Source organism: Rutidosis leptorrhynchoides, chromosome 8, assembly GCF_046630445.1.
Source record: "Rutidosis leptorrhynchoides isolate AG116_Rl617_1_P2 chromosome 8, CSIRO_AGI_Rlap_v1, whole genome shotgun sequence".
Lineage (NCBI taxonomy): Eukaryota > Viridiplantae > Streptophyta > Magnoliopsida > Asterales > Asteraceae > Rutidosis > Rutidosis leptorrhynchoides.
In genome coordinates, this window is record NC_092340.1 from 371,015,416 (window position 1) to 371,030,565 (window position 15,150).

Genomic DNA, 15,150 nt, shown 5'->3' on the forward strand with positions numbered 1-15,150 from the left:
AGACACGCTAAGATATGAATTTTTGTCTATACACTATTCATGCAGCCAATGCAGTAGAACGTGTCTAGACTAAGAATGGTAAGCAAGTGATTCTCTAAGAATGATAAGCAGGTAATTTTCGACACGAAATGATAAGCAAAACTTTTGACATGCAGACCAGGTTCAAGTCCAGACTCCTTAAAGTAACTTAACAACTATTAAGTCGAAGTCCAGACTCACTAATGCATCCTAACAACTCCTAGTTAGACACACTAATGCAAGACCTGGTTCGCTACGACCACCGCTCTGATACCAACTGAAAGGACCCGTCCTAATCCATCCGGACGAAGTCCATATCGATTATAAACGATTCACAACAGTTGATTACATCGCGAGGTACTTGACCTCTATATGATACATTTTACAAACATTGCATTCGTTTTTAAAAGGCAAACTTTCATTTACATCGACAGTTGACAGACATGCATACCATTTCATAATATATCCAAATATAATTGACTTAATAATAATCTTGATGAACTCAACGACTCGAATGCAACATCTTTTGAAATATGTCATGAATGACTCCAAGTAATATCTTTTAAATGATCAAATGCACAGCGGAAGATTTCTTTCATACCTGAGAATAAACATGCTTTCAAGTGTCAACCAAAAGGTTGGTGAGTTCATTAGTTTAACATAAATAATCATTTCATAATTTTTAATAGACCACAAGATTTCATATTTCCATTTCTCATAAACATACGTCCCATGCATAGAGACAAAAATATCATTCATATGGATTGAACACCTGGTAACCGACATTCACAATATGCATATAAGAATATCCCCAATCATTCCGAGATCCTCCTTCAGACATGATATAAAAATTCGAAGTACTAAAGCATCCGGTACTTTGGATGGGGCTTGTTGGGCCCGATAGATCTATCTTTAGAGTTCGCGTCAATTAGGGTGTCTGTTCCCTAATTCTTAGATTACCAGACTATATAAAAAGGGGCATATTCGATTTCGATCATTCAACCATATAATGTCATTTTAATTACTTGTGTCTATTTTGTAAAACAGTTATAAAAGCAGCGCATGTATTCTCAGTCCCAAAATATATATTGCAAAAGCATTTAAAAAGGGAGCAAATGAAACTCACGCATATAAATATTGTAAAACAGTTAATAAAGCATTTGCATGTATTCTCAGGCCAAAAATGTAAAGAGTAAAAAGGGCGAATGAAACTCACCTAATGTATTTTGTAGTAAAAATACATATGACGATACTTAACAACTGAACAATGCAGGGTTGGCCTCGGATTCACGAACCTATATCATTTATATATTTATTAATACACATAATTGTAATTGAATAAATATATATATAGATTTACTAGTTATATCCTTTTTATATTAATAATATATATATATATTTCATATATTCATTTGGTACATAAACATATTAAGTTTGTTGTGTTATATGTATTAATTATATATATATATATATATATATATATATATATATATATATATATATATATATATATATATATATATATATATATATATATATATATATATATATATATATATCAATTTTATTTGGTTGTTAAAGTTGTATTTTGATAATACTAAATTAATACTTTAGGTGATAACAATAATAATAATGATAATGCTAATAATAATGATAATAGGGTTATTAATTCTATAAACGATAATATAAAGGATGGTTTTTATAATAATCCTATAGTAATGGTAATAATAGTAGTTTTGATAATAATACCTAATACTCAATAATAACAATAACAATCTTTTTATTAGTGATAATTTTAATAATAATACAACTTGTTATTAACAATAATAAAATCTTCATATATAATTTCTAAAACAATAATTAAAGTTTCTATAGCAATAATTCGTAACTCCTAATTATAATATTAGTAGTAATATTTATCATAATAATAATATTTGGTGATAATACTAGTACTTGTAATAATAATGGTATTACTATTAATGATAATAACAATACTACTAATAAATCATAATGATAACATAACAATACAAGTAAAAAAAAAAATAAGAAAATATAATAACAATAATAATAATAATAATAATAATAATAATAATAATAATAATAATAATAATAATAATAAAAATTTCGAGAACTACCTTTTAAAAACGAATCTTAAAAAGAAAAGACCTTTGCAGGGCTCGAACCCATGACTTCCCGCTCACATACAAACACACCAACCAGTCGAGCTATTGTGTCTTTCTATATTATTTCCGTAACCAACCCAATATAACCCGTCTTTCCTTATTCTCCAGACTTCCCTAATTTAATTCGGCCCAGGCCTTATTTGGCCCAACATGTAATACTCATTTAGCCATTTAATAAACCCCATTATAATTTCATGAGCCCAACAGAGCAAGAATAAAATCGGCCTTCTGCTTTCCCTTTAAATTCGACAGTCAACACAAAGAATTTCAAATGTGTAGAACGAATAGGTGGTTACAACATGTAACTTTATTTCCCACTTGCATTATGACTAACTTTGTTTAATCAAGTATCAATAATCTATAATGGTGCATGTGTCTCGGCCCATTACCAAAACCGAAAAAAAAAACAGGGAAATATTAGGTGGATAATCACTATCAAGTCTCCCACTAACTTTATTTATCTTTTCAGCGAATTTGGATGTGTGTGTATGGATCGATGCAGCATCAATAGTTAACGGTGAGATGGGGCTCATTTGTTTATAGATGTTGGTAGTATTTATGATTTTTAAAATTGAAAAAGGCAACTAGTGGGATTCGTTGCTTTTGATCTCGTCGGCCATATGGAAAAAGGAGGAAATAAAAGAATTAGAAACAGATTCATCGACCAGCTGTTCGGTTTTTGTGGTGGTGTTTGCTTCGATCAAAAAGAAAAACACAGAAGAAAATTTGCAGCATGAATACATTGGTTTAATTAGATATGTTTGAGAGAAAAAAAAATAATAAGCACACAGCTGTAGGGTTTGTTGATGAGTAGGGATCGAAGGAAATAGTATCAACACACATGTCGGTTAAACTAGTCGATCAGATAGCAAAAGCAATATTCTTCTTCTCATTGGATCCCCCATGTCATGCCCCACCGAAACATACAATTGCTTTGTATCAATAATTAATATCCAATTATGATCACGAGTATCATCATTTCACTCTATCACTATCAACTTTATCATTTGTTTAAGTTATTATCATGTTCCACTATTGTTCACTAGCGAATAATTTGGCAAGTGGGTAGTTCTCACTTGATAATTGATGGCCAAAAAGACAACACTCAATTAACATTATCCTAGCTCATGATTCGGTTTAAGGGTATAAAAGCACTCACAAGTGGTAACAACAATTTCGAAGAACGTAAACTAAACAGAAAATAGTACAAGGGGTATTCGGTGGAGATGCTTGATGAATAAAGAAAAGAGTAAAAAAAATATAACAGAAAGAATAATACCGCAAATAATGGGTTTAAGATGATTCAACATATATGGTGGTGATTCATTGATAGTTAACAGGGAGCGGTTTGGGTTGACTTCGAGATTATGGTAATGGTTAAAAGATGGTTGTTTGATAACTTCGAGCATGAAACCGAATCAAGTAGTGGTTGTGGTATTCGGGTGATTACAACAGGAAAGAAGGAAACGAGTAGGTGATTGTAGGTTATTTGTTAGTTGATAGTAACAACAATCCAAGTGGCTTCAATCTTTAGTAACTTATGGTTCAAGGATAATGATGATCGAAAGAAAAATAAAATAGAATTGATGGTTAACAAGGGTAGTGTAGGGTGGCTCACGGTTGAAGGAAAAAGGAACAAAGTGTTTTCTTCAAAATTCCAGTTTAATAATTGTGTTTCTATTCGAATTGCAATAGAAGAGAGTTATGTAAAAAGTAAGTGATATTATTATAGCATAATGACTCAATTAAATTTTGTTTTGTAGTGATCATGGAGTCTACAGATTGATATCAATCCAGGAAGAAGAAGATAAAAGAGGAAAGGAACCCCTAACAGAATTTGGATTTGTTGAATGTGATTCGTACGAATTGAATATGACGTTTAACTATGTAGTAGACAGAAAACAAAAATCAAACACAGTTTGATTATGATGCAAAACAGAAATTTGGATCTTATGATTAAATACGTATTTATCTATTTTTGTATATGTATTTACATATAAATCTGTAATATGTATATGTATATGTATTTACGTATATATATATATTTGCATCCTTATATATCATTATATATGTATATATATTTATTTGTGTATTACTTATATAAAGAAGCAAAATAATATTCATCATATAAACATTAGTATTTCATATTAATTTTATTAATAATAATGAAGCTAATAGTAATAATAATAGAAGTAATAATGATAATAATATTAATAATTATATTTATATTTATATTTATAATAATCTAACTTAATAATAATAATAATAATAACATTAATAATAATATCAAAATAAAAATAATGACAAACGTAATAATAACAATAATTTGAAATAAAGATAATAATAATAATAATAATACAAATAATACTTAATAATGATATTACTAATAATAACTTTAATAACAACAATATATATATTTCTAATTATATTTCAAATTATTATTATATATTCATATATTCAAATATATAAGTATTTAATTATAAATAGTGGTTCGTGAATCGTCGTGAGCAGTCGGGGTTTAATGAATGTAAGAAAACAGTTCAAAAATTTTGAGATTCAACATTACAGACTTTGCTTATCGTGTCGGAAACATACAAAGATTAAGTTTAAATTTGGTCGGAAATTCTCGGGTCATCACACTACTCCGGAAAGTAAATTCAGCCGAAGATCTGGCACATGGCGGACATCCTTCAAAGTGATTGTGCTCCCGGAACTTGTGTTTATCTTGACATCACCAATTCCGACAATCTCAGCGGAACTGGAATTTCCCATCTTCACAGCTCCAAAGTCTCCAGCTTTGTATGTTGTGAAGTATTCCTTGTATGGAGTCACGTGGTAGGAAGCTGCAGTATCTACCACCCATTCTGTTTCTTCTCGTGAGACGTGAAGGCATGTCTCATCATTGGTTGAACAATAAGCTACATCACCAGGGATAGTCACTAATGTTTCTCCACCCTTATTCTTCGGCTGTGAACTGTTTTGACCTTGTTCCTCTTTTAATCTATAGCAGTTCTTCTTCATATGTCCCTCTAATCCACAATGATGGCATTTATATGTTGGTTTTCTGCCATCAGCTGACCTGCCCCTGCTCTTGCTTCTGCCTCTCCATTTATTTTTGCTACTCATTCGCTGTCTCCCCCGATTCTCTGTGACAAAGGCATGGGTCTGATCTGTGCCCATGTCTTTTCTCCTTGCCTCTTCACTGAATAGGGCATCCTTGACCATTGACATGGTAAGTTTGCCATTCGGAGCTGAGTTGCTGAGTGTTACGACCAGCGTTTCCCAGCTACCGGGAAGAGAACTAAGTAGCAATAGCGCCTGAACTTCATCGCTAAGAGGCATCTCTACAGACGATAACTGGTTGACCAAGCTCTGAAACTCACTGGTATGCTCGGCAACTGAAGTTCCATTTTTGAGCTTCATGTTGACTAAACGCCTCATCAACAGGGCTTTATTCCGAGCAGTCTTGGCCTGGTACATGTCCTCCAACTTTTTTCAGAGGACATATGCGTCTGTTTCTTGTGCAACATGGTGGAAGACACTATGATCAATCCATTGACGGATCTGACCAATAGTTTTTTAGTTTAATTTCTTCCACTCTTTCTCTTTGGCAGAATCAGGGTTTATACCCTTCAATTCAATAGGATCGAACAAATCTTTACAGCTGAGGAGATCTTCCATCCGAGGTTTCCACAGAGTATAGTTTGTGGCTGTGAGCATAATCATAGCTCCCGAAGATGATGTTGACTCTTCTATGAACATTATCACATTACAAATGATTTTTCAACACTTACGGGGTTGAATTTTAGAAAACATATATCACCGTTACGTCCGGAACGGTTGAAAATGGTGGAATAGACACTTCGCGGCTTAAATTCCACTTACGGGGCAAAATTATAATTTTTATAAACTTCAGGGACCAAAAATGAAATTCTGAAAATTTCAGGGACCAAATTGTAAAATTTCAGAATTGCTACAGTACCGCTACAGCACCGCTACAGTGACTTGCTACAGTGCCGCCAGCTGCTACATTGAATTGCTACAGTGATCGTCATCTCCGGCAAAAATTCCGGCACCGGTCGTCTTCTCCGGCAAGATTCCGGCGAGTTGACCAAACTTTGACCGCGTTTTCTGGGCTTGTTATAACTCCGTTTAAGTCGCCGTTTTTTGCGTTGGACTCGGTTCGACGAGACGAATCCAATGGTACACTCAAAATTGAATTTTGAGAAAAATTCAGAAGACCCAAAAACTCAACCAATGTCTCTAACCTTACTCTTGATACCACTTGTTAGGAAGAGGGGATCGCCTGGACGTTGGGAGATATAAATTTGAGAGAAAAACAACTCTATTACTCACAAGAATAGATTTACAGAGTATTACAAAACTCTTACAAAAAAAAACTCTCAAACTCACACACACTCTCTAGGTTGTGATTACACTTCTCTGAGTGATTTATGATGATTTACAATTGAGATTTGCACCTCTATTTATAGTAAAAATTCTATGGCGGTGGAATGGTGTGAACGGAGATGGTGGGCGGCCGTCATCGTGTTCATCTTTGCTTCTTCTACATGGTGTTCAAAGAAGGCTACTTTGAACATCTAGAAGGTGAGCTTCTAGATTGTAGGCTGGAAACTTTCATAAAATAGTTAATTACACATCTATGGGCATTGTCAACATGTCACGTATAAGGGATAACATTCACATACTTATATAGTCAAACCTTCCTACTAGTACTTCTTTGGGTGACATACTGACATCTTTTAATAAGATGAATCAAACTTATATAGTCAAACCTTGGGGTGACAACTTCAAATTAATTGGAGTAATGCATTTCGTTTCATATTAGACCATCACAAACTTACTGGTTGGATTCTGATATCTTCACAAAAGATGATGAGTTCAAACCTTACAACATATCTTAAGATAGCCTCAGTGGTATCCCCACACTTTGTGTGTGGGGCTTGGGGTTTAGGTTATGGGTTCGAGCTTCGCTCTATCCATCCTATTAATCAATATGTCTGAAAGATAGAGCTCTAGATTGACCCTAGAGGGGGGTTTCTCCCGGATCTATTCAGGATTCAAACCCGATCCGTCTGCCCCTCGGGATGGCTTAAGGATCGAGTTCCTGCAATGTGATTCGGGTTTCCTCCCGAAAGCGCAGCGTGCGTGGCAAATGAGAATATTTGATGCTGACTACTTGCCTTTCAAAAAAAAGATAGCCAGAAAAAGTCGGAAACAATACGAGAAAACATGATCAAACTGCGTGCAACTGAATAAAAATATTTGTTTTCCGGGCTAACCTCAACAGACAGAGAGAACTTAATTTGTATATTAGACATGACATAATGTAGTTTGTCACCTTAAACTAAAAATAGTTAATAGCCTTAGAACACAAGGTACAATCAGTCATAGCATACCATTGTACCAATACTGATACTTGATACCTTTGATACTTGATACCTTTGATATTGAGATCCGCGAACATAAAATAAGTGCAGGTTCAATCTCACTCGTACTAATAATTTACAACTCTTGTGGCAGTGGGATGATGGTTGCTTCTATCACATGTGCGGGGATCCAGTGGATATACTTTTCTGACATCCGACTATTTCGGATGGGTCTGGTGAATTTTTAAAATCACAAGGCACAGGGTCAGAGTGTCTTTGCCAAACGTACACCTTTTGAACACAATCAATCATAGCGGTTGAGACACTAGCATTATGTTGTCCATCGATTTCAAAGGTCCCAACAACTATAATTTATAATTTATATATATATATATATATATATATATATATATATATATATATATATATGTCCTTCAATAAATTAATATTAATATTAATATTAATATTAATATTAAAATATTAATATTAATATTAATATTTAATATTAATATTAATATTAATATTAATATTAATATGTAATGTGTGGAGTATTAATTTAATTAAAGAAAGAAAGAAAAGGAAAGTGCTTGCCCATAGAAGCATGCTTTTAAAATTTGTACAGGTTTCCCTCTCTTCTCTCTTTCACTTTCACCAAGTCTTTTCTTTTATAAATCATTTTTCTAAACCAATAACAATAGTGTAGCTTGAACTCTATGCAATAAGACTTGTACATCAATCAAAATTGACCAAATTCCACCCCAGACAAAAGTCCCACCCTTCTTTTTTGGACCTCCTGAATCATCATTAGAGCTGACCAACTTATAAATTTCAAGAATCCCCACCCCTTCCCCCACAACACACAAACACCATTAACACACATACAGCAACATGGAAGCATCAAGCATGAGTTTTTTTTTTTTCACCATCTGCAAGAGGGCAAGTAAGTTTCTTGATTTTTTTCTTCAGTACATTGTCTCTGCATTTTACCATTCATTTTCTGCTAATTTTGTCAGATTAATATATGATTATTGGAAACAACAAAAAGATAACATGTGCACACAACAAACACATTCAACATCTGCAAGCAAGTCTTGGAACACTCTTTCTTTATGTACATTGTCAATTTGTCATCTGCATAGCATAGTTGTAATTACCATATTTCTGCCGACTGTGTTGTAATAATGTAACTGGAATTTGGAAACACGAAGAAGATAACACGTGCACACAAGAACCACATTCTCTAAAAACCAATCATCATTGTATATTATACAAATAAGACATAAGAATTACAATAGAGAGAAACCTTATACCATAACACCTCTAATCTACACACACTAAACCAACAAACAAACAGATGGAGTCCAACTAAGGTAGTTGAGTCGAGCCTCCTCACTCACTTGTATGCTTCTTCTTCTAGTAATCCCCCTTTTCCATTGGGGGGTAATATTGTAAATATGTGGCGACTTGCCGATGTATAATTACACTCTGTAAAAATTAAATAATGTTCTGTGCAGGATTTGGCGTATTTTGAGGCCAAATAGTTATGAGGGGGGATATCGAATACCACCTTGTATTCGAAATCCTCCAAAAATGAACAAACAAAAGCAATACAAGTCAATAATAAAAACACAATGATGTTAGATCTACTTGTGGCTCTAGAACGTACCGGAACATTCTAGCTTTTGATGCAGATCTTGATCAAACCTTTTTGGGTAAAAAAATCAGGCTGAGATGAGATGACTGCAATCCTATGAATAACGAAAAAACTCTACACGTGCTCAAAACTCAAAACTCTGGAATCAGGTTTTGCTCAAAGACAATGAAGAAGAGCCCTTTTGCAGGGCGGAGGAGGTTGTGAAGTTCTGGTGCCACCTGGCGGCTTTGTGGGTGTCGACTCCATTCCAAGTGTTTTTAGTAAAAAGTTCCTTTCCTGAAAATGTACAAAATCTGGTCATAAACTAAAGATTATAGAATACTTATGTGTTAATTGATCAAGCACAAATACTTTACCTCATACGGAGTATATATTTACATAAAGCATTCCACATTTTGATAAACGCAATAATAATGTATATAGAAAGAGACCCAACTAAACCGCACTAAGAACTATGTATCACTGCTTATGGCATGAAATCTAATTGAATGCTAAATTACTACTCTAGTGTAAGAAAAATCACGAACAAATTATGCTACTTGTATTGTATCATCTGTATTAGTGAATTGTACACTAATCCCTCATGATTCATCAAGATTATCACTTGTGTTGTGTCATTTTGAAATGTAGATATCCCAAACAAGCTATGTGGAAAGCTGATGTCGAGTTACACGCCTATGTTCTATATACAAGAACCAACTCAGGATTTCTAGCTTTGCTTGTGGCATCATTGTAATCGAGGTCGTCAAAGTGATCATCATCTACACTCACTTTATCTTTGGTTAAAGGAGTGTTTGGTTCGTAACAATGAATCACTATGGGTATGGGTTTAGTAATACAGTGGAATGGGAATGGGAATGGGAATGGGAATGGGAATGGGATTAGATTTTAAAATTCTCCCCTCTTGGTGGGTTTAGAGCATCCCCAAATGTGTGGTATGTAACCCAGTTTGTGAAAGCAAACACCTTACGTAATGGAAACACATTCCTTCATTCCCCCTACCTACTAAACAAACAGACCCTTGTAGTAATTTGTGATCAAGTTTCTTTGTTGAAGATCTGCATAACCACACTTGAGCTGGTGAAACCTTTAAAACCTACCAATTTAGACAACCATTGTAGTTCATTCGGTAAATTAATGTCCAGGTACGATTCCTATATCGAATCTCCAAGTTTTCATGAGCAAGTATCCACCATTGGTGATCAACTCTTACCAAAACAGCAACCAAAATGAGGATATGTAGAAATGACAAAAAGGTAGAAAGGTAGAAGGTTTTCCCTGTTCGGGATACCCGGGAGGGCGAGTAATCCGACCCCATAATCTGATGAACGCAGCCCAGCAGGATTACTCACAGGCTTGGCTGTTTCCAAGCCATCCCTGGCCACCACTAAATATTCACCCTAGACGGGATTCGAACTTGAGACCTCTGGCAAGAAACTCAGGGCCCCAACCACTGGGCTATTTACTGATGGTTTATGTAGAAATGACAAGTGCTTAAGAAAAAGCATAACCAGAAAAAAAGATGAAAGTTTCCCTAGCGAGTCCTTCTCCATGCTTAAACAACTTACTAAAATGTAAGTACAGAAACTTGTAAAATGCTGCAGTGTTTAGAAACTAAAAGAGTACAAACAGAAAAAAATGCAGAAACCAACTTACACTTTCTGAAAATTGTGGGCTAGGAATGCCTGCAGCCATCGATCTGAACAACGGGGTTACTTGAATTGGTGAATTGAACTCTGAATTTGGCAAGGGACAAATTGCTCCAACAGCATGATCAACTTCATCACAAGAAGCTAAAATATTTGTAGCAGAGTCAAAACATAAGTTTATCATCATAATTCCAAAAGAATAACATAACCAGTCACATAATTTACCTTGGTTTATCTTTGAGTCAAGTATCGTTATACTTTTTCCATCAACATTGTTATCTTGAAGTGGTTCAATTTTCTCAATCACTTGGGAAAGGGCAGTTGACCCTGTACTGTACTCGGAACTATCAGGGGATCCTTGATAAAAATCAGTTTCTCTGCACAGATGAATACATTAAGTGGTTTATGCAAGGCAATGTTAACTATGTCAAGTGGTATTATTTTTAAGAATTGTGGGATCGTATTTATTACCTCCACGACTGTTGACTGCCTTCATCACAACATATATCATGTACCAGATCTTTGATATTTTGAAAATCCATATCAGAATCATCGTATCCAGCCACATTACTGTCTTTGTTTTGCTTGAGAAAATCTTGAACAGCCTAAGCATGGTATGATTTTAAGATATAGTTTTACAATATCAAAGCGAAAAAGTGTATCAATATGACCAAGAAAAGCTGTTTCATACTCCATAAGATACAATATATTATTCAAACGAGCACAAAACTTTTGCAACACACGATTATCATGTATAATATTTTCACCTTGCAAGCATTTTCATAACTCTCGTCAGTTTTCTCCATATTAACTTTGCTTGCAAGTGAGCTGAGCAGTTCTGCTTGTTGTAGCAATGCAATAATCTTTGGATCATCCTTCTTGAGAAACATTCCTTCAACAACGTTAATCATTAGTTGCTTTTTTATCAAGATGAAACACTTAAAGGGTTTACGCCATTTAATCAAATGATCATATGTTCAACAACTTAAATTTATACTACTAAAAAACCTTCAAGTACAACCAAACAAACATACAATCGACAATTACAAAATCGTAACACCAGTGAGTTTTTTTGTATGGTTAATTACCATCTTTGGAAACTTCTTCACTTTTGGAAGGAGGTTGAGTTGTGAAGGTGTTAACGTTATGACATTTCTGTATAAGTACCGCAAATGGAGGTCTTAGTTGCTGATCAATCGTTGTAAAGGTTCTGCTTAGTTCTTCTGGTGTATCAGGGATATGTTTCCTCCTGAATAAGAACAGAGAATTAACATAAATATTCAACTATATATGGACCTAAAAACACTGAAAAAATATGTTTTTTTCATAAATGTTGACTTTATTTATGGATGGTAGAGACCATGTTGATGATTTGCTTCATGGGTACAATTCTTCTCCATTTTTCTATTGTGACTGCTGGATACATTACTATAAAATGAGAGGTGTCAAATTGGGTGGGGTGGGCTAGTTGGTATGTGTTGAAATCGGTTTGGCTCAAAATGGGGTTTGTATCAGTTGGGTTGACCTGCCAACCTTATTTTGTTCCTTTTTACTTATAATCTCAATATAGCTAATACTTTGAAGATCTTCAAGGCATAAACGTTTAAAATACACTTTTGGTCAATTTAAATCTATTATGCATTTGACCTGTTTCAGTTGTACTGATCTTTTAAAGTTCAGTTTCACTAATGTACAATTTCATTATTATTATTATAAGTTGGACAAAAAGTGTTTCATTTAAACCTAATCGAATCTGTTTTAACATATATATAATAATAATGATAATGATAATAGTTATTATCTGGCTTGAAGATCTTCAAAATAATAGCTATATTAAGACTAAAAGTAAAAAGAAACATAATAAGATTGGCAGGTCAACTCAACGGATACAATCCCCGTTTTGACCCAAACCTGTTTCAACACATACCAACTAACCCACCAATTTGACACCTCCCACATTATAGTAATGTATCCAGCAATCACATTAGGAAAATGGATGATGCGAATCATTAGCATTCTCTATACCATATACAGTAAAATGGATATGTTTTTTTGCGAAAGACATTGGTTCGATTATTGATGCATTAAGTTCTATATATGGGGCACTAAAAACACTGAAAAATACCTCATTTTGGAAGGAGGCATGGAAGTTTCTAGAACTCTATCTGCATCTTGTCCAATGTGAAATCTGGCCCTCTTATTGTTTGTTGCGGTGTAACAAGTGTTGTTTTCTTTTGCCAATGCTTCATTCTTTGCTCTCTTCTTACACAAAGTGGAGAACCGATTCTTAACAGCATTATCCGTCCTTTTTTCGGCAAAATAAGTTTAATAATTGTTATATAAACTATATTCAATTCAATACAAAACAGGGAATTGAATAGAACATCATATACCTTCCTGAAACCACTTTTGCTATTTCAGTCCATCGGTTGCCGAATATCTTTTGGGCCTGAAAACCATCTGGTGATCTTAGTTTATCTCATTACACGTGTTCAAAAAGAACAAAAAAATTATCTTAGTTCAACAATTTGAAAATTCATAAAATGACACTAGAACAGTCGCATTGAAAACATTGACATAAAAAAACACAATACTCTTACAACTGTACCTCGCATAGTAGCATGTCTTCCTCTTGTGACCAACCTCCTTTTTTAAAATCAGAATTCAAATACGTAAACCATCTGCGATATCAAGCAACAATTGATCAAATCAAGTGTTAGTAACATACCATACAAGAACAAAATAAAAAGTTTGAATCTTGCATAACAGAAGATATGTATATATACATGTCATAAATTTTAGTTTTGAATCTTTCATGTTTACCTTCTCCTGCATTGCCTGGTAGTTTTATTACTAAACTTAGATGCAACGATAGCCCAACTGCACATGACACGTCAATCTTGTAAATCCAATAATTACTAGCTTTTCTAATAACTTTATTGCCATCAAACCATCACATATGGGTTTTGATAACTTATCAAAACTAAAAAAAAGGAAAGGATGAATCATACTTGTCGGTTCCATGGATAGCGATTTGCTCCCTCAAAATATCATCCTCCTAATACAAGAACACGAAATAAAATCATAAGATAAAACCCCAATTGATTGCCATACATAATAAATAATTTAAATTTAATTCAAATGATCAAATTATGAACAACCTCTTGTGACCATGAAACAATATGCCTTTCTTTCTGCTGCTTCTGAGATACAACACCACTGCCTCCATCACCATTATTATTATTACTATTACTAATATTAATATCACAACCTTTCTTCTTCATATTCTGCATCTTTCAGTAACAGCAATAACTCTGTTTTGTTTACCTATATAACTTAGCTCTCGCATGCTAAAGCAAGAGAACCAATCTTTTGGCGTTTATATGTATGCAAGTGTATCTTATCATACATATGTTATGTTATCATACATACTTATAAAAAAAGAAAAAAGGAAAGTGATGGTAAAAAAGGAAAACCCCCAAATTTGACACTTTTTTAGAGCTAACAACTTTACAGACTTCTAGTACTGTTCACTACACACCATTTGCCTCGGATTCCATCTTTTTGATTCAATCAAAAATCTACACGCCTTTCAAACCCTAAAAGACACAAATTTTCACAATCAAAAAAATTAATACTCACCAATCAATAAAATAGATTAATCATACATATATCGATAAACATAAATACAAATTGCATGAATGTAAGAAGTGAAATCGTAATAATCAAACATATATTTATATAAATATATATCCTTTTGTGGATCGTATATCACGAGAATCGAGATATTGAATAACCGTATATCGAATTGAGTATACAATTGATCTGAAAGCATACGACTGATGTTGAAATTGAAAATTAAATAAATAAATACCTGTAACTATATGTATGTTGAAAAAAGTAGGTGTGGGGGCATTAGAGCGCGGGGATGAGAATGAGTTTGAAAAAATGACGCTGAAATCCACGAATATGGAGCAAATCAGATATAGAGAGAGAAATAGTAATACTTGTATGTATATATGTATATGTACAGGTAAATGTGGTTATTATTGCAATTGTGAGGATGGTGGTTGTAGTGAAGGGTGCGTGGTTTTACTTTCACTTTCATGTGATTTCTGTAAATGGTTATTTTTTTAAATACAACCAAAATATTCCCTCTTATTTTTCAAACTTTTTATGTTTGAATGTAATTTTTTAGTAAATTAGATTATAGATTATTGATTTAATTATTTTTCCAAGTATTGCTCTCAAAGTTA

The 15,150-nt window shown here is 33.6% G+C and overlaps 1 protein-coding gene across 2 annotated transcripts; it reads right to left on the bottom strand.

Annotated features, from left to right (window-relative positions):
- Positions 1 to 8,827: 8,827 nt before the first annotated feature.
- On the bottom strand, positions 8,828 to 14,859 carry LOC139861518 (transcription factor MYB124-like). 2 transcript variants are annotated; one of them, XM_071849940.1, is made up of 13 exons: positions 14,769 to 14,859; positions 14,056 to 14,493; positions 13,906 to 13,952; positions 13,718 to 13,774; positions 13,503 to 13,575; positions 13,288 to 13,343; positions 13,020 to 13,199; positions 11,983 to 12,143; positions 11,662 to 11,786; positions 11,366 to 11,499; positions 11,120 to 11,271; positions 10,902 to 11,038; positions 8,828 to 9,521 (listed from the first exon to the last, which is right to left on the bottom strand). In XM_071849940.1, exons 2-13 carry the CDS (start codon positions 14,185 to 14,187, stop codon positions 9,402 to 9,404), a joined length of 1,374 nt encoding a protein of 457 aa, XP_071706041.1. In that variant the 5' UTR covers positions 14,188 to 14,493; positions 14,769 to 14,859; the 3' UTR covers positions 8,828 to 9,401. The 2 variants fall into 2 exon arrangements, with proteins under 2 accessions (XP_071706041.1, XP_071706040.1); XM_071849939.1 differs by having other exon boundaries at positions 10,902 to 11,271.
- Between the last annotated feature and the right edge of the window lie 291 nt (positions 14,860 to 15,150).